This window comes from Vicia villosa, linkage group LG3 (genome assembly GCF_029867415.1).
Source record: "Vicia villosa cultivar HV-30 ecotype Madison, WI linkage group LG3, Vvil1.0, whole genome shotgun sequence".
Classification (NCBI taxonomy): domain Eukaryota; kingdom Viridiplantae; phylum Streptophyta; class Magnoliopsida; order Fabales; family Fabaceae; genus Vicia; species Vicia villosa.
The window spans coordinates 47,446,685-47,472,078 of NC_081182.1; the positions used below are offsets into that span (position 1 = coordinate 47,446,685).

Here is a 25,394-nt window from a genome sequence, read left to right on the forward strand (position 1 = left end):
CATCTCGCAATATAACGCAACCAAAAAAATGGAATTTCCATGATTATCGACCCCGACCCATATTCCAAGAGGCATGTCATAATGATTTATTCGATATGTGGTATAAAAAACAACATCTCCATAAGCTTCATATGCTCGAATTAAATCACCAAATGCCCAAATAATATGCTCCAATTTGTTATTTTCATCTATTGAAAATTCATATTCAAATGCATCATTTATGTCTTTCAAATTTTTACATAATTTGAGAACATTTGAAGCATCACACTCTTTACCAATACCACTTTAAGATTGAATAAAATTTCTAATATCTTTCTCCAAAAATGGTAAATTTCCTGCATCTACTCCTTTCTCTAACTCAAGCACTCTTGTTATCAAACTTAAAGAGCAACTAGCTTTTGGCAACAAAAGAATACGGTTTTGATCATTAATTGGAATTTTCGATAAGCAGGAAGAAATTGAACCGCTTTATCATCTAATAACTCATGGTTATGATTATTATTAAAATATTTTACCACCCACTTTTTCTCAGTCAATTGTTGTTGTTTTAGCCACCAACAATTTTGCAGTACAATTACATCTTTACGACTTTCATTTCCTTTGAACTTCCACTTCATTATCTTTATGTTGGTTAATAGTACCAACACGATGACAAACAAACTCTCTTTTATAAATACCTAATGGATTATCATCCGACTGATTCTTAATAGATTTGTAAACATGAAGATGTCTAATTGAAAACCCATTTTTCCCGTACAAACCAACCGTAAAAGTTGTAAGCCTCGTCATCATTGCTAAATACATTCCCTTCATAAAGATCAAAATCATCACTGTATTTGTCTTGAGGAAAAGGTCCCTATTGTGGCTCTTGAAAGGTGATAGAATATATTATTTCATCATTTTCATGTACGAAATTATTCTCAGCAAGAAACTCCAATGACCAATCAATGGCCTCATTTCTTCTCTCAGATGACATCCCACTATAAACAAGTAGAATTTAAAACAAATAATTATACCAAAAACAACTAAAAATTACTATAAACAATAAAAAAAAATACAAACTTTTTGAATCAAATAAAAAGAAAGTAAACCAAATAATATGTGAACTACTACTAATACATATTACATATACATATGCTAAACCATGAATTGGAAATATAAAAAGAATACATTTTTTAGTGATGCAATCCCATTGTCACTATTTTTGGAAAATATAATAATAGAGAGAAATAAAGAATTGGTTTAGATTGGAAAAAGTAGAAAGTATAACTTAGAACTTCAAAAGCAAGAGGAAGAGAACGTAAAATGCTGCAAGAGTAGAGAAACAAGAAAGAGAAAGAGAGAATTGAACAATCTTAATTTTTTTGAAAAATATAATTAATTTAAAGCTTAAATTGCATTTATGTCCCTTAATTTTTAGTTAAAAAAAATAAACAATGTTTTTTTTCAAATGAAAAGGTGCTCATTGCTAAAATAGATCTTCATAAAAATGAAAAATATTTTTTTCTAATTCTATCTCCAACATTTTCTTTTATTAGAGAGCATGCTACCACAACCACCACCTTCTTTTTTTCTCTCACGCTAAGCACATTTCTTTTTCTTCCTGGAAAACATAATACTTATTTTGGCCTCTCATTCAATCTTTTTCCCATTTATATCTCTTATCCTTTAAGAGACCATATCTTTTCATTTTAGATTTAAAGATTTATAACATAATAGTTGTTTTTTCCTCTAGATTCAAAAACACTTTCTTCATTTTCTATGATGATTATGATATTTTATCCTTATTTGGGGGAGTGTAAAGGACATAGACATGGTGTCAAATCTTTGGTAAAATAATGTGTTTAGCAAGATGTTGGATAAGATGTCGTAAACATGCTGCTACGACATTGCAGCCTGAATTGTTTCTATTTCTGGAAGATCAATTACTATTGTTCCAAAAAGTTTGTTTTGTTATTTGTGAATCAAGTTGCACATTGAATATTGGGTTCTCTAAAGATTTGTTTCAAAGCTTGAGAGATAACCGAATATTTGATTTACTTGATTGGATGTTAAAACCTTGTGCCTTGCATTTGAAGATTTGATTAGATTTGATATGACATGATTTGATTTGTAGAAGGTTATAGCCAAATTGAATATCCAAGCCCAATGGTTGTACTGACTTATAAAAGGAGAAGATTAAACCTAAGGCAAGAGACAAAGAAAATAAAGAGAATTATTGTTACAAGAGTCCCAGGGTTTTGGGAGTCTTTTTAGAGTATTGTTTTTTGTGTATGTCACTCATGTATCTTCTGGTGCATAGATTTTGACTGATTACTCATTGTCATTCACTCATAAGCTTGTAAGCAAGAGTGTAATCTGTGTAATTGGAAGTATGTCTTCTATCAATTGTTTTTTATGTTAATAATCACAGGGGTGTGATTGAGGGGGGTCTCATATCTAAGGGTGTCATAGGTAGAAGTTGCACAACATATGGATTAGGTGATAAGTTGTAAACTAGGGTTGTTTAACTTTGAACTAATACTATCATAATGGGTTTCCTTTCAAACTTAGTAGCCCATAAAGTAGGTGAGTTACACCGAACTGGATTAATAATTGATTGTGGCTTTTACCTTCTACATAATTATTGATTTGGTAAAAGTTTTCTGTTAGCAGATGATGTCTTAACATCTGTCTTGATATTGTGTTTTGGTGTTGGAACATTTGTCTTGACATCTATTTTTAAGTGCTAGAATTTCAGACAAGAAGCTATAGAAGACATAAAATGGTAGAGAGCACTGTTAGGATTTTTCACTCTTGCTTTTTCAAGAACAAAGGTGGGGGAGAAGATAAATCTGAAAGAAGAAAGATTTAAATAGAAAAAAATGTAAAACGAAGCATTTAACTTTCCCTCTAAAAACGTGGACAAGTGGAGTATTTAGAGCCAATAAATTTCATCAAGTTGTGGAAAAGACAATTAATGAAATTAAAATACATAATTAATTTCATTGTTAGTGGCTATTGAAAGGCCTTGAAAATCGAAGTAATGAAGGACAGTCGGTGACACGTTTTAGACATGACGTTTTGGTAAAAAGGTAGTCATGATGACTAAAAAAAGAATGTTTGAGATTATGTGCACAAAATATGGATAATAATGATAAAATGGTTATAAAAAATACAACCTTTCTCCCATCTGATGCATTTTCGAAGGTAGCATTTTTTGGGGGCATCTGTTACACTGGAACTTTAGGTGATGGAAAGTCAAGAAAGAAAGTCATAATGAATGGAGATTTAGTGTCAAGAGACATTAATAAAGTGTTCAAGGGCTTTAATGAGGGAATGTCGACAGAACATCGACCAAGGAGTCGACCAGTGTGATAGTTACGGTTTGGAAGAATCACAAGAGCAGATCCACAAGATTAGGATAATCTTGAAACATGTGCAAAATCTCAAAAGGGGCAGTCGACAAGAATCTTTATTCGATGTAGATATTAGTCGACAAAGCCACAAGAGGTTAAATACATGGCAATTCTCCAAGTTCAAGTTTCAAGTAATGATAAGGTCGATAACACGTTGACAGACTATCAAAGAGTTTGTGGGGAAGTTCAAAGCAGTTTAACTCAACATGGGTTATAGAGAATAAATTGTGGATGACACGTAAGCATGTTAGTTGGGGCCTGCACGTTAGAAATGGAGTTAAACGTGACATTTCCTTAATGGACAGAACCAGACGGTTATTTGTAAATATAATAAATAGCAGACTCATACATTGTAACAAGGGTCACAAATTTTCATACATTCTCTCCATACAACTAGAGTACCCGAGTCAAAGAGTGAAATAGTGTGTGAGAAACATGTATATGTTTGCCTCCAATCTTTTCATTATTTTATTGTTTACTTAAATGAAACATTTACTTTTTATGTCTTTCATTTTACCTTTGTTTAATGCCATTTATTGCAATTTATCTACTTGTCATTTATTAAAACTCGTCTTCATTTAAATTTTGTCTTTACGATGTCTTCGTACAAACGACTGCATTAAATTTACACACACGTGTTTTCATACAATTTATTTGCACAAATTGCTTTGGAGATTTTTCAAGTTAATCTCACTAGCTTTTTTATACTCGTGATTGTTTACCAAAAACAGTGATAAACAAAAAGTTAGTAAGAATATGAGATCATGGACTTTGACACAAGGATGATACGCTAGAATTAGATGTGGCAAACGGGCATGCCCGCCCCGCAAACTGCAAAAAAATGAGGCGGGCTGGGCGGGTATAGTTAAGGATGCGGTCCTAAAACATTGACCCGCCTCGCAAAAAAGTAAGGGCGGGGCGGGCTAAGCCCGCGAACACTAAACCTATTAAGCCTAAAAATGAAAAAAAAATTATGTTAATTTCCATATCTGCAAAAGCCTGCATGAAAAATGGGGCGGGACGGGACAATTACATTAAAGGGTGAGAGGCTAAAACCTTGGCCCGCCCCGCACTAAAGTGTGGGCAAAACGGACATGCCCAACAGACCAGACTCATTTTGCCACCCCTAGCTAGAATATATCCCCTAAATCTTGATACTTGATTGCTTTTATAGGCACAAATTTTAATGTGAAAGCATTAAATTTGATGAAACACTTCATTAAGTGACCTTGAAATACATGCTTATTTAATAAATACCTAGCTATGTATATTTTGCACAAAACGAAAACCTTTATGAAAAATGGATAATATTCAAGTTTGATACATGTGTATTATAGAGAGAAGCAAAATTTATCAACGTAAATATATATAGTTTCAGTACCATTTAAGAATTGACTAAGGTAGTATTAAACTCTTTTAGTTACATCAAAGACATCTTGGATTATCAAGGAATACATGTATTTTTATTCAATTGTAATATACTACTTAAGTGGTTTACCTAATATAGTAGTATGAGTAACAACGTGTTGGATAATGCTTCCTTGATTTGATCAAAAGCTTTATTCTCATCGGCTCCCCATATCATTTATTCTAAATTATTTAATCTAAGTGACAACATTAGGTTATACTATAACTTATAACATTTTTAAATAGTATTTAAATTAGTTTTGTGATTAACATTGCGTGAGTTGAAAATATTTATAACAACGTTCAAGACTATTGTAAAAAAAAGTTTTAATTCACCTAAAATTTTCATTAGAAGACAACTCTACAATGTTTCTACATGATGGAGGTTACAATGACAATAAGCGGAACGAGAATAAAACACAAGGACTTGAAAAGAAGAGAGAAATCTCATACCAAGTTACACATGAAATTTAACTACACATAACGTAATTATTTATTGCGCCTCACCTCAAGAAGCAGTGGGAGAAACTATTGAAAGAATTGACAAATATATTAGAAATATCGTAAAACTATAATAAAAACTCATCTCTATAGGTATTTTGATTAACTAAAAAATATAAGGAAATCATAATCTTACTTAGTTATATAAGATAAAGGATTTATATTGGAAGTGCTTTTCATATAAAGTAAATTGACCGAATTAAATTAATAAAAATAATCTCAGAAGGCGCCAAGAACAACCCTATAGCCTTTGCCTTTACGTTCCCAACAACAACCCTGAAGACGCCCAAAAATTAATCCTATTTTCTACCCAAGTATTTCCCAACCTCTTCAACCTTCAATATATGAATAACCCATACCCAAGGTATAAGAAAGTGTTTTCTAATTCCCCAATTCCCTTAGATAACTCCAAAGATTTTCCAAAAACCCTTGCCTTTCTAAGGTTTCCCTTGAAAATAGCCAAAAACCTATGCTATATCTTTAAACCCTTGCTCTCCCTTATTGTTGTAAGCTATACGATTGTCACACTACAATAATATAAGAGATACATATGTATACAAGCCAAAATCCAATAAATCCATGACAAATCCCAAAACACATCTCCTTAATTGTTAAAATAAAATATATTATTATAATCTTATAATATCTTTTAGAATATTATAAATAGCTTATAATATCTTTTTATATTAATTTATATGATCTCCAAAATAATATAAATATTCTAACATTAATGAATGGATCAATGAACCGAACCTGATACTCGTAAATCGCTCAGACAAGATTACTTTTCATCTTTCTGATTTTTTAGCAATCTCGGAACATGTTTTCTTTCTCTTCATCAACAAAGGTTTTAAGACATATTACAATAATCTCCACCTTGACTTTAAACTGTGTTGATACCAATTTAACGATCAACAACATTGTTGCTCTCTACCAGGTTAATACTCTAATCAATAACCTTGATCAAATTCAAACAACCCTTGAATCTTGATCTCGCCACTTGCATCCACTTGTTTTCAATTACCTTTTTCTGCCTAGGTAATTTAACAAGCCTACAAGTATGATTTTCAACCACCATTGACTCCACCTATTTTCAAATGCTTCCCTAAAGGTTTTTTTTCTTTTATTTTGCACTTCTTCATCTACATTAAAAACATAATATCCAAGGCTAGCATAACCATCCCTTTGAGATGCTACAATAACCCTCCTTACCTTATCATGAGTCAGATGATAATAAGAGATATATGTAACCGTTTCCTCACTACTACTAGTATCCACAGTAGGAAATTCCACCTCAAACCGAGTTTTCTCCGTTATACTTTTTACCAGGTTTCTCCCTTGGTTTTCACTATTCTCCCTCTAAAGAAATTCTCTACCAACCAAGTAAGATGTTTTAACCTCGACTCTTCCCCCAAAACTCAATAACAACTCAGCGATAACATGCATTTTTAACCTTTGATTTCTGCAAAATTCATTATACTCCTCCGAAACTTTCTCAAGACATTCATAACGCCTTAAACCCAAATCCCATAGTTCTTCCTGGTCATGAAAGCCTCCACTAGTTAACGATAAATGAATAACAACATTTGAACCTTCTAAAATATATAGACCACATATTTTAGACCCGTTAGCAATTATCAATTTATCACGCGAAATCTTCAAAACTCCATGTTCAACTCTAGCGCAATAGCCTAGATCGTCAAACATACTTATAGATAACAAATTTCGCTTGAGTTCAGGAACATACATCACATTGTGAAGAAGAAGCTCACAATCATCAAACATTTTAAATCTGGTCGTACCAAAACCATGAACCTTGCAAGCCTTATTATCACCAAGGCGAACTACCCCACCTTGCACCATTTTTAAAGTTTCAAAGTATTCTATTCTCGGACACATGTGATAGGAGCAAACGGAGTCAATGACTCAACTATCTTCAATTTCCACACTCGATACTACTAGTTCATCAACATCCTCATAACTTGCCTCACCCAAGACAACTGCAGCTTGGACAAAATCTTCATTGACCTTTCTCTCAGGACAATCCCTTTTAAAGTGACCGATTTTCTGACAATTAAAACATTTTATCTTTGACTTGTTAGACCTCTTTGATTTAGACATCCATTTACGCTCACCTCCTCCTCTTGAAATCTTTCAACTTTGAAAATATTTTAGATTTCACCGCCATCTGTACTTCATCCAAAGTAATAGTACATTCTTTACCATAAAGAAGGGCATCCTTAAAGTGCTCAAAGGATCTGGGTAATGAACTCAATAGGAGCAAAGCCTTCTCCTCATCATCAGTCTTCACTTTAATATTCTCAAGATCATCGATAATCTTTTGAAATCTGTAAGCTGCTAAACTATGGATTTGTTCTCCACCATTCGAAATGAATAGAGTTGCTGTTTCAGATACAACCTGTGAGCCAAAGACTTTGTCATATAAAATGATTCAAGTTTTACCCACATAGGAACCACAGTTTTCTCCCTGGCGACTTCTCTGAGAACTTTATCCTCGAGGCACAAGATAATGACACTCCTAGCCTTAGCCAACATCTCAGTTTTTTGTACTTGTGTAAGCTCTGCAGGCATCAATGCTTCACTCTTCAAAGTATCAATACACTTCTGTTGAATTAAAATTGCTTGCATCTTAATTTTCCACAACCCGAAGTCGATGTTATCGAAATGTTTTTTGATCTCCCATCCAACCATGATGCTCACATGTAAACAACACCTCTTTGCTCCACGCTCACCGCACCACTTATTGTGAATCTTGTTGTGAATTACGACAAAATTCAATATCAATCTGTGAGTCAAAAAATAGTAGTAACCAAAATAAATGGTCTACAATAATAATAATTTGATATAACAAAATAAGGCGAGAAAAAGACGAAGGTTGATTTACCCAATTTAATCAAACGATCTACTCTAGGAGAGAGAGCAACTCTCCAATTCACTATACTCAGAAAGTTATTACAAGATATTACACGTGAGTTACAAGAAAATAAACTATGCCTTCATGTTCCCAAGAACAACCCTGAAGGCGCCAAAAAATTAACCCTATTTTCTACCCAAGTGTTTCTCAACCTCTTTAACCTTCAATATATGAATAACCCAAACTCAAGGTGTAAACAAGTCTTTCCCAGTTTCCCAATTCCCTTAGATAACTCCAAAGGTTTCCTAAAATCCATTTCCTTTCTAAGGTTTCCCTTGAGAATAGCCAAAACCCTATGCTATGCCTTTAAATCCTTGCTCTCCCTTGTTGGTGTAACCTCTAAAATTGTCACACTATAATAACAGAAGAGATACATATTTATAATAGCCAAAATCCAATAAATCTATAACAAATCTCAAAACATATATCATTAATTGTTTGAATAAAATATATTATTATAATCTTATAATATCTTTTAGAATATTATAAATATCTTATAATATCTTTTTATATTAATTTATATATCTCCAAATTAATATAAAATATTATAATATTAATGAACGGATCAATGAACCGAACCGACCGAACCTGATACTCGTAAATTGCTCAGATCAAATTACTTTTTGACTTTTTAATTTTTTGGCAATCTCGAAACATATTTTCTTTCTCTTCATCAACAAAGGTTTTAAGGCATATTACAACATATATTTCTAAACAAATTAGTAGCAAACACCTATTTTAGATACAATTATAAATGATGAGTAATTACCTATCTCTTAGGTTCTATTTAATATTAGACAAATAAAAAAAACATAAAGCAGAAAAAATTAAATAACATAAACTTAAACTTATGGGAATTAGAACTCATAAACTACATTAGTCAAGTATCTAGAATGAGGTTCATGTACAATCCTAACTTAGAGGAATTAATAGAAATCACCATTTTTGCTTCTAAGAGTAAGATTTTCTACCGCAACCTTCAAAACAAATTTGATATCATTTTTCCTTCAAAATCTAATGATTAAAACCCATTCATTATTTCTCAATAAACATATATTTGTCATGGACTTTTAGAGTTGAGAAAATATCCCACAAATGCATTGCAGCCCATGAGAGGTCGTAGTGCGCCAAACCAATCTTTATATGCTGATGAATGAAATAGTGTAAAATGTATCTATCATATAAGAAATGCTGATGAATGAAATAGTGTAAAATGTATCTATCATATAAGAAAAGTCTACCATTTCCTGTTCAATTGGCCTATCCACATCAGCATCTCTTCTCTTAAAATTCCACATCAGCAACCTCAATCTTTTATTCTCTCAACCTTCTGTTAACGTATCTATTCCAATTCCAAAAACGGTTTCTCACGTTCTCTACGGTTTCTATTCCAATTCCAAAAACTGATCATCTTACGTTCTCTACGGTTTCTATTCCAATTCCAAAAACTGATCATCTTTTTCTATCTATTTGTTTCTTCTTCCTCTGCATTTTCATAAAAAATGGTTTCTTCTTCTATCGATTTTTTTCAATTTTTTCAACCGTTGTTGCTTGAGGTTCGTCAACTGTGGATGACTTCACGTATGGCGTCTGCTGCTGCGTCGATCTTGGCCGAAAGGATGATGCTCGCGGTGATTGGTTTCGCTTTCTCATGACCCTTCACAGTTGTCGGGTTTAATTAAACGGTGAGTGGTTATGTGAATAATGGGGTTGTGATTCAAATCTTACTGATGTACGTTTTTTATTTTCAATTGGTTCTCGATGTCAATACAAAAGCTTGATCTGCAGACAAATCACGATACATAGCGCATCCAATCCAAAACGCTAAAGAGATTTGAAGAAAATACCGGTCTGTTATGGGAGCACAAAATCGAGGTACGCTGTTTATCTCTTCTTATCACTCGAATTGTTGTGTTAATGGTGGAACCGATGAGATAGGTGTGTATCGGTTTCGATTGTTCAAACAGTGGTTCTGGACTTATATTTTGATCTATTTACTGAGCTATGGTTTATTTTTCTTATTGCTAATAGATTTAATTAAAAATCATAGTGAAAATATCAACCACAAAATACAGCAAGAAACAATCAGATGCACAATTCAATTTTATTTAGATTCAAACACAGTAAAGCAGAGCAACAATAAATCGAGTGAATTTTACAGGTACTTATTTATGTTTTCTGTTATTCCCTTTCTCCTTCTGAATTATGTTTGATTCTGATTTTTGCTCAACTTTTCCTTGATTGTTGAAGGGAAGGGTTCAAAATAACTCAATACGAAATTGGAATTTCATCACAATGAAGATGAAACTCTCAATTAGCAGAGGTTGCCCTTAGTGAGGGTATGCACTTAGCTTCTGCTGGTACGTTCGGGTTGTCTTCTTTGTGTATGCACTAAGCTTCTTGGTACGTTCGGGTTGTCTTCTTTGTGTATGCACTAAGCTTCTGCAGGTACGTTCGGGTTGTCTTTTTTATGTCCCCAGAGCGTAACACTTGCAGTCACAGGACTTTTTATAGTGCAATGTGATTAGGGTTAGGGATGGTGAGACCGTGGCATCAAATTTAAATTCTTGACTTTTCTTTTAACTCCCCATTTCGTGTGTGCAGTGAGGTGGTTACAACAACCACACTTGGCTTGATGATATGCTGTCGAGAGGTAAAATATATTCTCATGTAAGAGGCACATTGTAAATAAAGTAGGTACTTTGTTAATCTTTATAATACCTTTTATCTTGAGTCTGCTCAGGTATAATGCTTTGGCACTTGAATCTGTTCAAAGAGGGATGCTGCGGTGGGACTCTTTTTCGTTAGGGGGAGAAAGCGCCTATCAATCAATACTCAAAAATCTTGAATTATTGCCTATTGAACATTGATGTTTGAGTATTTTTCACTCTGAAGATTATACCAACAGAACTTAATATTGTAGGCAGTACATGCTGTACCTTGGTTCTAATGTTGTCTTAGGTATAATGCTTACATTTTTTTTAGCCGCATTAAAGATTATTTATTCGACGTTCTTGGAATTGAAATTCTGTTGAAACTATGCAGGATGGGAAAAAGATGAGGCTTTGGCATTGAAGGATCATCTAGAATCAATTACTCTTTTGAAACTCATTGTTGATGGTCGTGCGTCGCATTTAGATGGTGCTCTTAAAGAGTGTCTGCAATTGATACGGAACCTTAAGGAAGAACATGAACAGAAAATACAGGAAGTTAAGTGATCCATACTTTTTATCACAACTCTATTAGTGTGGCATTTTTGCACTCCTCTATGATAACCATGTCGTCGATACATGTTCAACACGATACACCCTTGCGAACTTATAATCATATCACATGGAGTTCACACTGTTTTTGATTCGGTGATGACATGTTTCGGCATAGAAGCATTATCAAGGTCTCGCCTTATAGCGGAAAAGTGGATGATTCCATCGATAATTATTCTTGATACTGGCCACAAATCAGTTCGTCGGGCCATGGGCAATTTCTATTCTCTTAGTGTAGTCATTTCTTTTCATCTTCCCATCACCTCACTGTTTGATTAATTCACTACTATATTGCAGAAGAGGAATAAGATGAAAGCGGATTGTAAGGTGAAGTGGATAGCTGTAGCAGTGAAAATCCGTTTTGACGGTAGCGACCTCATAGAAACAGAAGGTTGCAGTTCCGGAACAGTTTCAACTGAACGATGCACTTGATCTACACACTTTGCTGATTTTGATGGTGAGTTTTTGTAATTTCTGGATTTGATATCCATTTCGTGAAGTTCACTCCTTTTAAATTGTTTAATATTTCGTCTTAGCATGCTGATAACACTGTTTTATATTCTTCTTGAAAGTTATTTGATCTCCCTGAAAGTCCTTGAACCTTCGTTACTGAACCTATATTATTAGATCTTGTGAGATTAATAAACATTGAATTCATGCAGAAAGAGATAGAGAATAAGATAGATGATAATGATCATCATCTAGAACAATAACTGAAGCATCTTGGGTTTGTGAGAATTGCTGCTATTCATGCTTTTGTTTGCATGTCCAGTCTTTATGATTATGCAAAACAGAATTCGGGATCTTTGAGATCTGCTGTTGGAACCGTCGAAGGTACTGTTACTATTTTTTGCGATCTTTTTTTATTTTGTTTAAATTGTATTGTTTGGATCTAGATTTTTTCGTGTTTGTTTAAGGGTTGATGAGTGGTTGAAATTGAACCTTTTGTGTTTTTGTTTCAGTGGTTCAAGGGTGGAATCACCAACATCTGTTATAATTGTGTGGATAGACATGTTGAAGCTGGACTTGGTGACAAAGTTGCATTTTACTGGGAAGCCTCAAAAGATTGTTAAGACTGCTTCAAAATAACTTATAGAACATTTTTTTATGGTTAGATATGATTGTTAACTCATTTTCTAATATGATATGTATGCACTTTTAGAGTAAATTAATCATTCACATTGCAGGCCAACAATTTATTTCTGTCTGAAGCCTCAAACATGGTGATTGTGACAGGCCCCAATATGTAAGAAAATGTATGTTTCACATTCAAATAATTGTTACATACTGGAGGATCGGTGATAGTGAAACCCTTGATGAATTTTAGCTCTATATGTAAGACAGTGACTATCTATGAGTACAAAAACGTGTATGGGCTTATTAGTGATAAGAAAGCGTAGTACAAACTACAGAGGATATATATAATTTTTTTTCAAACGAGGTTGTTGTCTTTAAAAATCCAATAAACAATTGATGCTGAAACTAGATTTAATTAGGTGATGTAAGCATGTCCCGTTCATTTCTCTTCAAACAATTCCTTAAAACCCGACACCCGTTTTTTGAAATTCTTATGTGTCACTTATAGTTTTATTGTGAATTATTCGTGAACTGCACCAAAGATTACTTTATTTTTGTGTTGCTATTTGTTTAGATGAAGAATATAGTCCCGGAGTTTGTTTCTACATTCCTTTCCCCCAGGAGCGGAAAGAGTACTTTCCTTCGACAAGTGTGTCTCATAGTTATTCTTGCTCAAGTAGGGTGTTATGTCCCTGCCCGCTTCTTGATTTTGAGGGTAGTTGATCGTGTTTTCACAAGGATGGGTGCAGTTGATAATCTTGAATCATACTCTAGCACGATACAATTTCTTGATGCCTGTGTTTTGAAGCTATTTGATTCTGATCATACGGACTTTGATTATATATGAAGTTATCCGGAAGTGTAGTTCATGACAGAGATGAAAGAGACAGCTTTTATCATGCAAAATGTTTCACATAGGTAAAACTACCTTTTGATTTTCTTCACTCATGGTATGCATAACAACTTTAAATATTTTGTATGATGCAGGAGTCTGATTGTTATGAATGAACTTGGTAGGGCTACTTCCTCATCTGATGGATTTGCAATTGCATGGAGCTGCTGCGAACATCTTTTCTCACTCAATGTGTAATTGTTGCTTAATTATGGAGAAGGAAGCACATGCATTGTTAAATGCTAAGGCCAAAATCTGCTCATTAATGATGTATGTGATGTAGTTTTGGAACAGAGTCTCAATGGCACCCTATTTAAACAATGACAAATTGACAATGCTGCTGTACAAGTGCATTCACATGACCTCAACATATCAAACAGTGTTCCTCTTAGTTTTCTACTCATTCTTTATCTTTTCATTAATTTACTCTCCCATTCCCTTCCTTTAGGTTGTCCAACTGCATCTGCCGCTGCTCCATCAAAGGGGTAATACTAACTGGCTCTGGAAATCGGCGGAGGAAAAAAGACAGAAGCTTGCCGGTATCGCTAACAAGAAGTGATTGATATGCATGTTCTATTCATTTTAAAAATTATACTAAGCTTGACATTGTTGCTTCTGAATATTATTATTGTAGATTTGGGAGTGCCATGAGTTTTTCTCTATTGGTTGATAACTATTTCCTTTTCATGCAGAAACAATATGACAACAAGATTGTTGATGAATTTTTAGAGTGACAGCAAGATTTTTACTTTCCAGCAAGAGTTGTTTTATTCTTTTATCACTACTACTCAATTGTGGCTTACGGCTGCTGCTGGAGTGTTTGAAGCACGTCGCATATCAGATGCAATTTGAACTCGGGTATTGTTATTTAAACGCAGTTCTTTACAAATGCAATTTGTTTGTATTTGGTGTAGAGCAGTATGAGCAGGCTATCAAGTATGAGAAAGGTTCATTTGTTACTTCTGATGGAGCGTTGGCAACACTTTCTGGTGTTAACAGGTCGTTCTCCTAGCGACAAAGGCGTCTTTATGGATGACGTTACTAAAAGTGAACTTTGGTGGGGGAAATTACGTATTATATATCCCAGGTTGGGTTTGAAACTATGACCTATGATTAACTGAAAGAGATCTCTTGCCATCTCATTCAATTGTTATTGTGTAGTAATCATATGATTTTTGTGGTTTTGATTTTAATTCAAGTGCAGGTTCCAGTTGCACAAACTCCCGATCCCAAGGGTAAGCCTGATTGCTATGGTGTCTTCTGCCTTACCTATGATTTCAAGGCTATGAGTATTCTTCTTCACTACCTTTCTCTGTTTATTACATGTATATATGGTGTTTGTCAATAAGTGCATGCTGATGCATAATTTCCTTTATGTAATGTGTATAGGAATTAGAGATAAAAGTGGAATTGGTTGGTGCATGCATGTCTTTAATTATACTTGGCTTGATTTGACTCCTCCTCTTGTGTTAAGTTTGTGATTTGATCTGATGTTTTACTTTTGATGTTGAAACCTACCAAACATTGACACTGACACCGGAGGCAATTGACCTATAGATATGAGTAATAATATAAGAAAACACGAACGTCTCAAGTTTTTCGAGGACATGTGTAGGATAGCTAGGGTAGATGCGGTTTAACCATGACAAAACAAATATAGTCTCTATTAAACTATAATTAAACCGTAACAATATTTTTGTTAGCCCTATTTATCCACAGTTTAATTGTAAAAATCTTTTGGATCCTGATTCAAGTAATCACATGTGTCGCTGAACACACCTTGAATCTGAAGTGTCGGTGCTACCAATAGTCGGTCAAAAGGCTTCAAGACTATAATCGTTTGTCTCGCATAACAAAACTGTGTTTCTGTTTTAATATTTAATAAAATATCCAATCTAATGGCTCTTTGATGTCAGTACACAGTTAAATTTATTAGTCTGTGTTATATGTGTTGATGTCTTGTGGAAACATTTTGCCAATGTATTTACAGGAAGAGGAGACCAAATCGTGGAAGAAATTAATTAACATTGTTGTCTCAGATGCTCCTGGAATTTTTTTCAATCATCTACTTTTCAAGGTGAGTTCTCTTTGATTTAAATCAGAACCAATTTGGTGAAGCACACACGATCTACTGTCTTTAATGGCCATGCAATTTATCTCCACAGAGTTGATTTCTTATCTCAGCTTGCATTCGGTAATGGCAAATTTTTGAAGAACTACAAGTAAGCGTTCAATCTTAATTTTCGTTTCCATCGTTGTGGGGGTATGTCATGACAGATCCTTGCCATCAATCTTCTATTCTGATGCTGAGTTTTGTGATGAGGAAATCATGACGACTTAAATACATTTATTATAGGATAAGTTTGTAATCCTGACAGATGCAAAACTACATTGCTTTGCTTAAAGGTAACACATTTGAATAGATTTAACAGCAGAAGATGAGAAAATATGAAAATGCACAGAAGTTTTACACCTCATTCATCCTTTATGGATCTAGAATGGACAAACCAAGTGTGATCTGCTCACAATCTCACTGAAAGTTGAAAAATGACTTCACATTTACAGCATCAAATATATATTCAAAAGTTGTGTATCCTCTGTCCCCAAGGCGTATCTCAAGTGATTGAGCTGATACACCTGAAGGAGTTAGAGAGGAGGTCCATGATTCAAACATTGGCTACTGGTATAACATACTAAGAACTAACATTTCGCTATTAGAAGTAATTGTGTATACATTACCATAGTTGGATTCCTTTTGTTTTTTATGCTTTGTTGTTCACCTGCTTAATAACACTTTTTGGAGTTGAGACATTTTTCTTATTTTGTGGAGACATGTTTTTTTGTTGTGTTTTCTTGCTACAAATGACAATAAATATTGGCCTATGAACATCATTTCTTTATTGTTTTGTTTTAGTGTGCGGTCCTTCAAATGATTTAAGGTAGTCTATCATTGATGTCTTTATGGTTTGTATGTTCCAATTATTCTATTGATATCACAGTAAAGCAAGAACATAAGCATAAGTTACCATTCTGCTTTATTATAGTAGGGAGTTTGAGAATGACTTCTTAACCTCATTTAATTAGTAAAAGGTTAAAGGTAAAATAAACCAAGAAAAACTACAAGTAACTTATAAAAAAAAATAGAAAACAATTATTTTAAATAAATATATAATATATATGATAAAATATTAAATTGTGATTGAATATATTTAGATGATCCCATAAAACAAGATAAAATTTAATTGTTAACATTATGGATTTTTTAAATAAAATTATATGTTTCTTGAGATAATTAGAACTGGACAAAATATAGAGACATAATATTTTACTAACACTCACTTTTAATTTTTATTATCTATAAGATCAAAATATTAAATATTAACGGGAACATAAAGTTACTAATTAAAATATTAAATATTAACGGGAATATAAAGTTACTAATCAAAATATTTAATATTAACAAGAACATCAAGTTAGTGATCAAAATTACTGAATATTAACGGTCCTGTTCTTATTAGGACTTTGGTTATATAGGCCTTTCAATAAATAGTCCATTCATTTTATGGATTATAATCCATACTTTTTCTTTACAAATATTATTTCTCAATGGAACCTCTACATTTCTTAAATGCATCCTTAGAAGTATTATTGAATCTAAAACAATAATAACTTTATTTTCTTAATTACTTTTTATTTTCAATATTCAATTTTTTACTAATACTTTTTATTTTTCTCAATCCAAATGCGCGAAAACGACGGGTACCCGTGCGAACGCACGGGTATCACACTAGTTAACAAATGAGATGTCACCAGAAGTCATATATGTTGTCATTTCTAATGTTCGTAAAGGTCTTTCAGGTTGTTATTGGCATGACCTCTTCATTAATGATGACGATGGTTGAACCATGCAACTAAGGATATTTTTGATTTGCAAGTGCATACGCCAAATGTAGTCTTGACATGGTGAATATATTTGTTGTTGTTGTGTTTTTCATCATAGCATCCCATCGAGTGTGCTAAATGTATCGTCGAACTTGAAAGTTAGCTGAAGGATATACTAATAACTCCTAGAGAGATTCCATTTTATTCAACAAATAATTGTACTGATGAATGAACTATTCCTTAACTACGAGACTCTTAACTACTCCAAAAAGTGTTAAGTATAGTGTGGGGATGTTGAGCCATTAAAGTACCAAAAACATAAAATTAAAATAAAGTAAAAGAGATAAAAAAATGTGTAAATTAACTTGGTTTTTGATAGATTGTCTTTTAAATGATTTACAAATTGTGTTATTTATAAAAGAAACTATTCTCGTAGCCATATAATAATAGCCTATCAAAATGTAGTTTCATAATTCAGCTATTTTCGCGTGTAATGCATGAGTGCTTCCTTTATGTGAGATATACCACACCCAACGTTTGATTCGCTGTCTTCTATTTTGTGGCACGTTTTGTTGACCCTATCCAAAGTTCTTAACTTTTAGACCGTGTTTCACAACCTCTACATTATTTTACTAATGGCAATATGAAAACTGAAACAATTGTAATGTCCAAATGTCCAGTTCTACTTTATTTTTGACTAATTTTAAAGCTTTGACGATCATGATAAGCTCTAATAAACTTCAGAGAAATCGGCTCACGTTTATGCTCATACTCGACTAACTTGTTATTAGCTTAAGAAAGTTTGTCTATCTACTAATCATTTGTCTGATGGTTTTAACTCATAAATAATTTATGTCAAGTATAAAAAACTCTCAATATGATTTTTTTTATGCATAAACAAAATAACAATAATTACTAAAATTTGACACATAATTTTTTTTTTGGAAATAAAGAGGGCCGAAGCCCAAGGGAGGAAACTACACTGGAATCAATCTAGGGATGGAGATCCCTAACGAATCATCCTCTAAACAAAAGCGGAGAAACTCTGGAGCAACGGAATAATAAATATAACTGTCTTGTATATTGCAGCCCTCGTTAGCTAGTGCATCGACACACTTGTTTGCTTCTCGAAAAGTATGACTAACTTCCACATCCTCATGCATTCCAATTAGTCTAGTAATCTGTCAAATCAGTGCATGACCTTCGTAACTAGTTGACGCACCTTTTAGAATAACATCAACCACCGCTCTTGAATCAACATTAAGCTCCACTTTCCTTCTTCCCAAGTGGAGCGTATACTTGAGGCCCTCAAACACCCCCCATAATTCCGCAATAAAAGCAGAACTAATACCCGTATACTTGGCAAAGCCACCTACCCATTCTCCATTGGAATCCCGAATAATTCCACTGCAACCCGAGAGTGATACATCTTTGCACGCGCCATCTGTATTGAGCTTTACATAATCTCTTCGAGGTGGTTTCCAATTTATCATAGCCACCCTCCTATCCACCGTATTGGCTCGTAGTTGTTGACTTCTTATTTCAGCATACTCCTTTACCCGACGAGAGATGTATTGTGCTCCCTGCATAGGTCGCGTGAAGTCATTTTCGTGCCATTCTTTGTTCCTCCAAGTCCATAAGATGTGACACGCCATTGCCCATAACTCGCTCCATTTATTAATTCCGAGGTTGAGATTGACCCAATCTCTTAAATCTACCTGCAAAAACGTGTTAGTAATACCCGAAGGAATGATATTGGACCAGATTTGCATGGCATACGGACAATCTCTAAACACATGCACAACTGTTTCCACCTCCTCCCTGCACATTTGACAAGCACTTTCACCCATTCCCATTCGACTCTTGCGATGGTTTGTTAGGAGCCTTGACACATATAACTTTGATAAACAAAATAACAACAATCACTAAAATTTGACACATATAACTTTGACATTCTAAAATTCGAATCAAGACAAAATATTCAATTTAACAATGCGACGATTATAATTATAAGTTGAGCTAGGTCGGACGAAACATAAGTCATTTTATAAATCTATTTTCTCAATACTAATAATCTCATCTTATATGAAGAGATAACTTGATTACATTTTTCTTTCCATTCATCGTTATCAAATTGTTACCCTCAATGCCTCCACAACATTTCTTCGGTCACGGACTCAATAATTTATTTCATTATTTCATTGTATCAGCCGAATAATAATAAATAAAATATCATATTTTATAATAAATTCGGCAAATTTTCTTCTATAACATATGTTCCTTCCCTATCTATCTATACTATATATATCTCTATCATTACAATTCAACTCCACCAACTCAACAAAAATACCTCATTTCATTTCATTTTCGTCCTCTCTTCTCTCTCACTCTTCCTTCACTTCAACACAATCCAATCCCATTCAACAACACGTCTGTATCTCTTTCTCTCTCTTTTCATTCTTCATCTTTTGATTTTCAACTAACCATTTTTTTTCTTTTCATAACAGATTTTTTCCATCTTCTCCCACTCAGGTTAGATTTCAATTATCGTCTTGTTCATCTATAACAAAACTAGGTTACCTTCAATTACCGTTATTCAATTGTTTTTTTGTTTCTTTTTTGTTTTTGGTTCGGGTTGGGGTTTATAGTTCTATAATCAGTTTTCGATCCGATCCGGTTACAGTTTCTAGACTCAAGAAACAGTGAAACGGGTTTTAAGGCAATAATATTAATAGTACTGTAATTATTTAGAATTAAGCACTGGAAACTACTGTAATTTAATTTCAATTATTAAATTAAATTAAATTAATTGTAATTGAATCTTATTGCTCTCATATTCATGTTTTATTGCAGTTCAACTTTATTATACTTGTTGGTTATCTGTAATGCGATCAGTTGATGAATGAGAAGAGGAATTCAAAGCGTCAAAAATCATTCAAAATGCCTGGAACCGACTTCAACGACGCGCAGAATCTCGACGATGGCATTCTTTTCCCTGTCGAAGAGATTGCGCAATACCCGTTGCCTGGATATGTATCGCCGACTTCGATAAGTTTTAGTCCCGACGATAGTTTGATTTCGTATCTGTTTAGTCCGGATAATACGTTGAACAGGAATATTTTCACTTATGATGTGAAGAGTAATAAACAAGAATTGTTGTTTAGCCCTCCTGATGGGGGGCTTGATGAGAGTAATATTTCTCCGGAAGAGAAGTTGAGGAGGGAGAGGTTGAGGGAGCGGGGGTTAGGAGTGACGCGGTATGAATGGGTGAAGACGAACTCGAAAAAGAAAGCAGTCATGGTGCCATTACCTGCTGGGGTTAGTTCCTTTTTGTCATGTAAAATAGTTATGTAGCAATGTTTTGTAGTGTCTTCTTATGAGTTAATGCTTGTCCTTTTTGTATTAAGCATTGATTATTAATATCCTTGTACTCAAGTTTGTTATGGTTATTGTTCTGTCCCATTGAACAGATTTATTTCCACGATATTTCGCTTTCGAAAACAGAGCTTAAGCTTCCAAGTATACCAGCGTCGCCCACTATTGATCCACATCTGTCTCCAGATGGATCTATGCTTGCCTATGTGAGAGACTTTGAGTTGCATGTTATGAATCTCTTGTCTAATGAATCAAAGCAGTTGACCCATGGCGCGAAGGAAAACGGTTTTGTAAGTACAGTAGTTGATTAGTTGTTAATTTATTTGAGTTACTAAATGCATTTCTGTTATATGAAATACCGATGATGAATTTTATATAACCACTGAACCAAATGTAACCTTTGTAGCTAATATATATTTTTAAAACAAAAAGCTTAGCAATAGAAAAGGTAGATGGTCATGGTCTGTGTGATGTGTTATGCATCTCGAAATATCCCAACATATATCAGCTGCACATTTAACTACATTAAAAGTGTTTGGTTAATCATTGTACTGCTAAACTTTATTAAGCTTGGTTGAGTTGGTTCTTCCACCCTTGTTATCATCCACCTTGTCAATGGTAGTTGAATGCAATGTTGATTAAATTCTAGGGTCAATCTTGAGCAGTATTTATGGTTCTTTTTTCTTTCTTTCTTTCTTAATTCTGAAATAGAACTCGATTGTATTATGACATTTGGAGATTTAAAAAATCAATTATGGATGGTAATCCAATGGTAATTATGTTTTACATTCAGACAGATTCGATTTCTGAAAATTTGACATTGCATTTGTTTGTTGCAGATTCACGGGCTTGCGGAATATATAGCACAGGTGATATTTCTTTCAAAATTATATCTACTCTATGCATACTTTAAACTTTGTTGGGTGCATTGTATCTCTGCGTGTATACAGTAGTCTAGGAATGTTGTCAAGATCACAATCTCAACCGCAAGGTCGCATGATCTAGCGATCCTTCCCCCTTTGTCTGTGCTTGATCACATGCAAAATCGGATTCTAGTAAGATCGTAGTGAGATCGTGTGTTAGATTTTAGAGAACACGAGATCGTTTGATATATTGCGTTCCCAAAAGAGCAGTTTCTGTGTTGCAATGGTCTCAGCTCTATCTTACCCTGATTTTGAAAGGGTCTTTATTTTTCCTTTCTAATTATTTGTTTTATCAATTAGTTTAAGATTGACTTGGGCGGGGGGCTATCCATGGAAGCCCAGTTGTCAAATACTGTTATCAATGGCGGATTGCGGACCATGGCAGAAAGCCAAAAATCTGCCATATGATGCCACCACCCTTCACAAATTGGCCATAAGTTGTCGAAAAATCTGCCACCGCAATCCGCCATGACCGATATTCTACAATACTGCCGAATACTTCTTTAACTATGATGCCCGGAACACCATACTATTCCCCCAGGTTTTGTATTCGTTTATTGAGTTTTTCAGTTTGGTTGGATCTTATGATACTCGTTTCGTTCCTATATTTTACGATCTTGCATCTACTTGCAGCCCTGTGAATGGTTTATATCTTTAACATGTAATTTTCTGATTTCAGGAGGAGATGGATAGAAAAACTGGATATTGGTGGTCACTGGACAGTAAATATATTGCATTTACTGAAGTTGATTATTCTGAAATACCGCTTTTTAGAATTATGCACCAAGGTAAGAGCTCAGCTGGCCCAGATGCGCAGGAAGACCATCCTTATCCTTTTGCAGGAGCTTCAAATGTTAAAGTACGCCTGGGGGTTGTTTCAGTAACTGGAGGCTCCACCACTTGGATGGATCTTGACTGCGGGGGAGTGAAAGAACTGGACAATGAGGATGAATATTTGGCAAGAGTTAATTGGATGCATGGAAACATTCTCACTGCTCAGATCATCAATAGACACCAGACTAAAATAAAGATGGTTAAGTTTGATATTAGAACAGGGCAGAGGAGAGAGATATTGGTAGAAGAAAATAAAACCTGGATCAACATTCATGACTGTTTCACACCTCTTGATAAAGGAGTTACCAAGTTTTCAGGTGGATTTATCTGGGCTAGTGAGAAATCAGGATTTAGACATCTCTATCTTCATGATGCAAATGGGACTTGTTTAGGACCCATCACTGAAGGTGAATGGATGGTTGAGCAAATCGCCGGTGTGAATGAGGCAACAGGTCTAATATATTTCACTGGGACCTTGGATAGTCCTCTTGAATCCAACTTATACTGTACTAAACTTTTCGTCGATGGAACTCAACCACTTCAGGCCCCTACCAGACTTACACATGGCAAGGGTAAGCACATTGTGGTCCTTGATCATCATATGCAAACATTTGTTGATATCCACGACTCTCTTAGTTGTCCGCCTAGGGTATTACTTTGCTCGTTAGAGGATGGAAGCATAATCATGCCTTTGTATGAGCAGCCAATGCCAGTTCCAAAATTCAAAAAGCTTCAACTTGAACCTCCAGAGATTGTTGAAATAGAGACCGCTGATGGTACTATCTTGTATGGAGCTCTTTATAAGCCCGACGTTTCGAGATTTGGACCTCCACCTTACAAAACCATGATCAATGTTTACGGTGGTCCCAGTGTACAGCTTGTTTCTAACTCTTGGCAAAATACTGTTGACCTGAGAGCGCAATACTTGAGAAATAAAGGCATCTTAGTTTGGAAGGTCAGTTCCCTGCATTTTACATGACTATTATGACCTCACCCCCCCCTCTCTCTTGCTTGCTTTTAAATTTTAAACTGTTATGCATATTGCTTTTTATTGTTCAGCCACATGATAACACATAAAGCTGTGGATGGTTACACTATATTGAATGTGTCAAACCTGGTTAAATTGAATACTAAAGAATTTATTTGAAGATGAAGAGATTGATGTGTGATTATGATTGAGATAAGAAAATCCATATTTATACATGGGAATTGTTCCGGCCTAACAGTGGCGTGATTATGATTGAGATAAGAAAATCCATAGAGGAACATTTTCATCCTTGCATTTGACATTTCCATTTGTTCGTTGAATTGTTCTTCTGATGTCTTAAATTCATAGGTTATTGTCCCATCTTGTACGTGTATGTTTGGTTCTATTTTTGAAGGAGACAAAATTGATTTTGCCTCGAGAATTATTTTTTAAACTTGAAGTACTTAAACTTTTGTCCATGCAATATATTTTTTAGCATATAATGTTTTGTTCTACCCACTTTTGCATGAATGTATTCAAACATCAATCACTATTTAACTTATTTTTAGCAAAAATCAATTAAATCAAAATCAGTTTTAGTTACCAGAACCAAGCTTAGTGATAAGGTCAGACAGCATGCAAAAAAACTAGACACTACCTCTTTACCAGTTTTGTAGTATATTGTCCGTTCATCCTTCCATTTTTAATTATTACTTTCCTTGTTTACAGTTAGACAATAGAGGAACTTCGAGACGGGGGTTGAAGTTTGAAGGCTATTTAAAGCACAAACTTGGACAAATTGATGCCGACGATCAATTTTATGGAGCAGAGTGGCTTATTAAAGAAGGGCTTGCAAAATCTGGACACATTGGATTGTATGGATGGAGCTATGGCGGGTATCTATCTGCCATGACACTTTCAAGGTATCCTGACTTCTTCAAGTGTGCTATAGCCGGTGCACCTACTACATCGTGGGACGGATATGACACATTCTATACAGAGAAGTACATGGGATTGCCATCTGAAAATAAGTCAGCGTATACAAGAGGTTCTGTGATGAACCATGTGCACAAGTTGAAAGGAAGGTTGTTGCTTGTGCATGGCATGATTGATGAGAATGTACATTTTAGGCACACTGCAAGGCTTATCAACGCCCTCGTGGCAGCTGGAAAAGTTTATGAGCTGATCATTTTCCCAGATGAGCGCCACATGCCTCGGCGATATAGCGACCGAGTTTATATGGAAGAGAGGATGTGGGAATTCATAGACAGGAACCTTTGACATCATAAAATTTTCAAGCATCTTTCTTTTCTTTGTTATATTTAATGGGCAGTGTAGTATCTGAAGTTCTTTTACACATGTAAAATTGTTTCTTAACTTGTTAGCTACTTTCACCCAATACGATTGGTCATTTGATGCATTTCTATACAGGAAAAATAAACACTTATCTTGGATTTGATCACTTCAAGTATTTTCAAAATTAATGAATATATACTTGCCTTGCCTTTGCATATTTTGGTTGTAGATGCAACTTCAAATTAGAGAGAAAATATTTTGCGATTCATTCTTTTTAATGCTATAATAATTTTTTCTTAGACAATTTGAGTCTCAAAGAGAATGATCTCATACGCAGTTCATCTTAATAATTTTTTTTTTAATGGTTGAAGCAATTTTTAAACAATTTTAAACTCCTATTGCAACAAAGACAATGCATTGTTTACGAGTCTGGTTTACTTATATCCTTGAGACACATTAAGAAAATTAAAAGTAATAATATAATTTTAAATAGCATTTTTTAACTTAAAAATATAATTAAATACACTAGTTTTAAAACAATTTTCTATGTTTAAGGCATGTCATGTTACCATTTTTTCTTTGTATATTATATACTCTCTCCATCTTATATTATAAATAAATTTTGTCTTTTTAAATTTATTAAA

At 34.2% G+C, this 25,394-nt stretch overlaps 1 protein-coding gene and 1 long non-coding RNA gene across 23 annotated transcripts; both read left to right on the forward strand.

Moving 5' to 3' along the window:
• The first annotated feature begins 9,465 nt into the window (after positions 1–9,465).
• Positions 9,466–16,612, forward strand: LOC131661301 (uncharacterized). 22 transcript variants are annotated; one of them, XR_009301162.1, is made up of 16 exons: positions 9,473–9,926; positions 10,030–10,116; positions 10,273–10,402; positions 10,492–10,894; positions 10,985–11,202; positions 11,287–11,961; positions 12,167–12,338; positions 12,467–12,614; positions 12,692–12,760; positions 13,156–13,499; positions 13,569–13,743; positions 13,922–14,331; positions 14,473–14,560; positions 14,678–14,708; positions 15,464–15,550; positions 15,639–16,607. It is a non-coding gene; the product is annotated as an uncharacterized LOC131661301 (long non-coding RNA). The 22 variants fall into 22 exon arrangements; XR_009301165.1 differs by having other exon boundaries at positions 12,692–12,750; XR_009301164.1 differs by having other exon boundaries at positions 9,466–9,926; positions 11,287–11,450; positions 11,802–11,961; positions 12,467–13,499; positions 15,639–16,612.
• A 3,035-nt stretch (positions 16,613–19,647) lies between these two features.
• Positions 19,648–24,916, forward strand: LOC131661303 (uncharacterized). The gene is made up of 7 exons (XM_058930801.1): positions 19,648–19,785; positions 19,863–19,887; positions 20,209–20,673; positions 20,826–21,020; positions 21,570–21,599; positions 22,333–23,442; positions 24,184–24,916. The coding sequence occupies exons 3-7, from the start codon at positions 20,254–20,256 to the stop codon at positions 24,733–24,735; spliced, it is 2,307 nt and encodes a 768-aa protein (XP_058786784.1). The 5' UTR covers positions 19,648–19,785; positions 19,863–19,887; positions 20,209–20,253; the 3' UTR covers positions 24,736–24,916.
• The last annotated feature ends 478 nt before the right edge of the window (positions 24,917–25,394 follow it).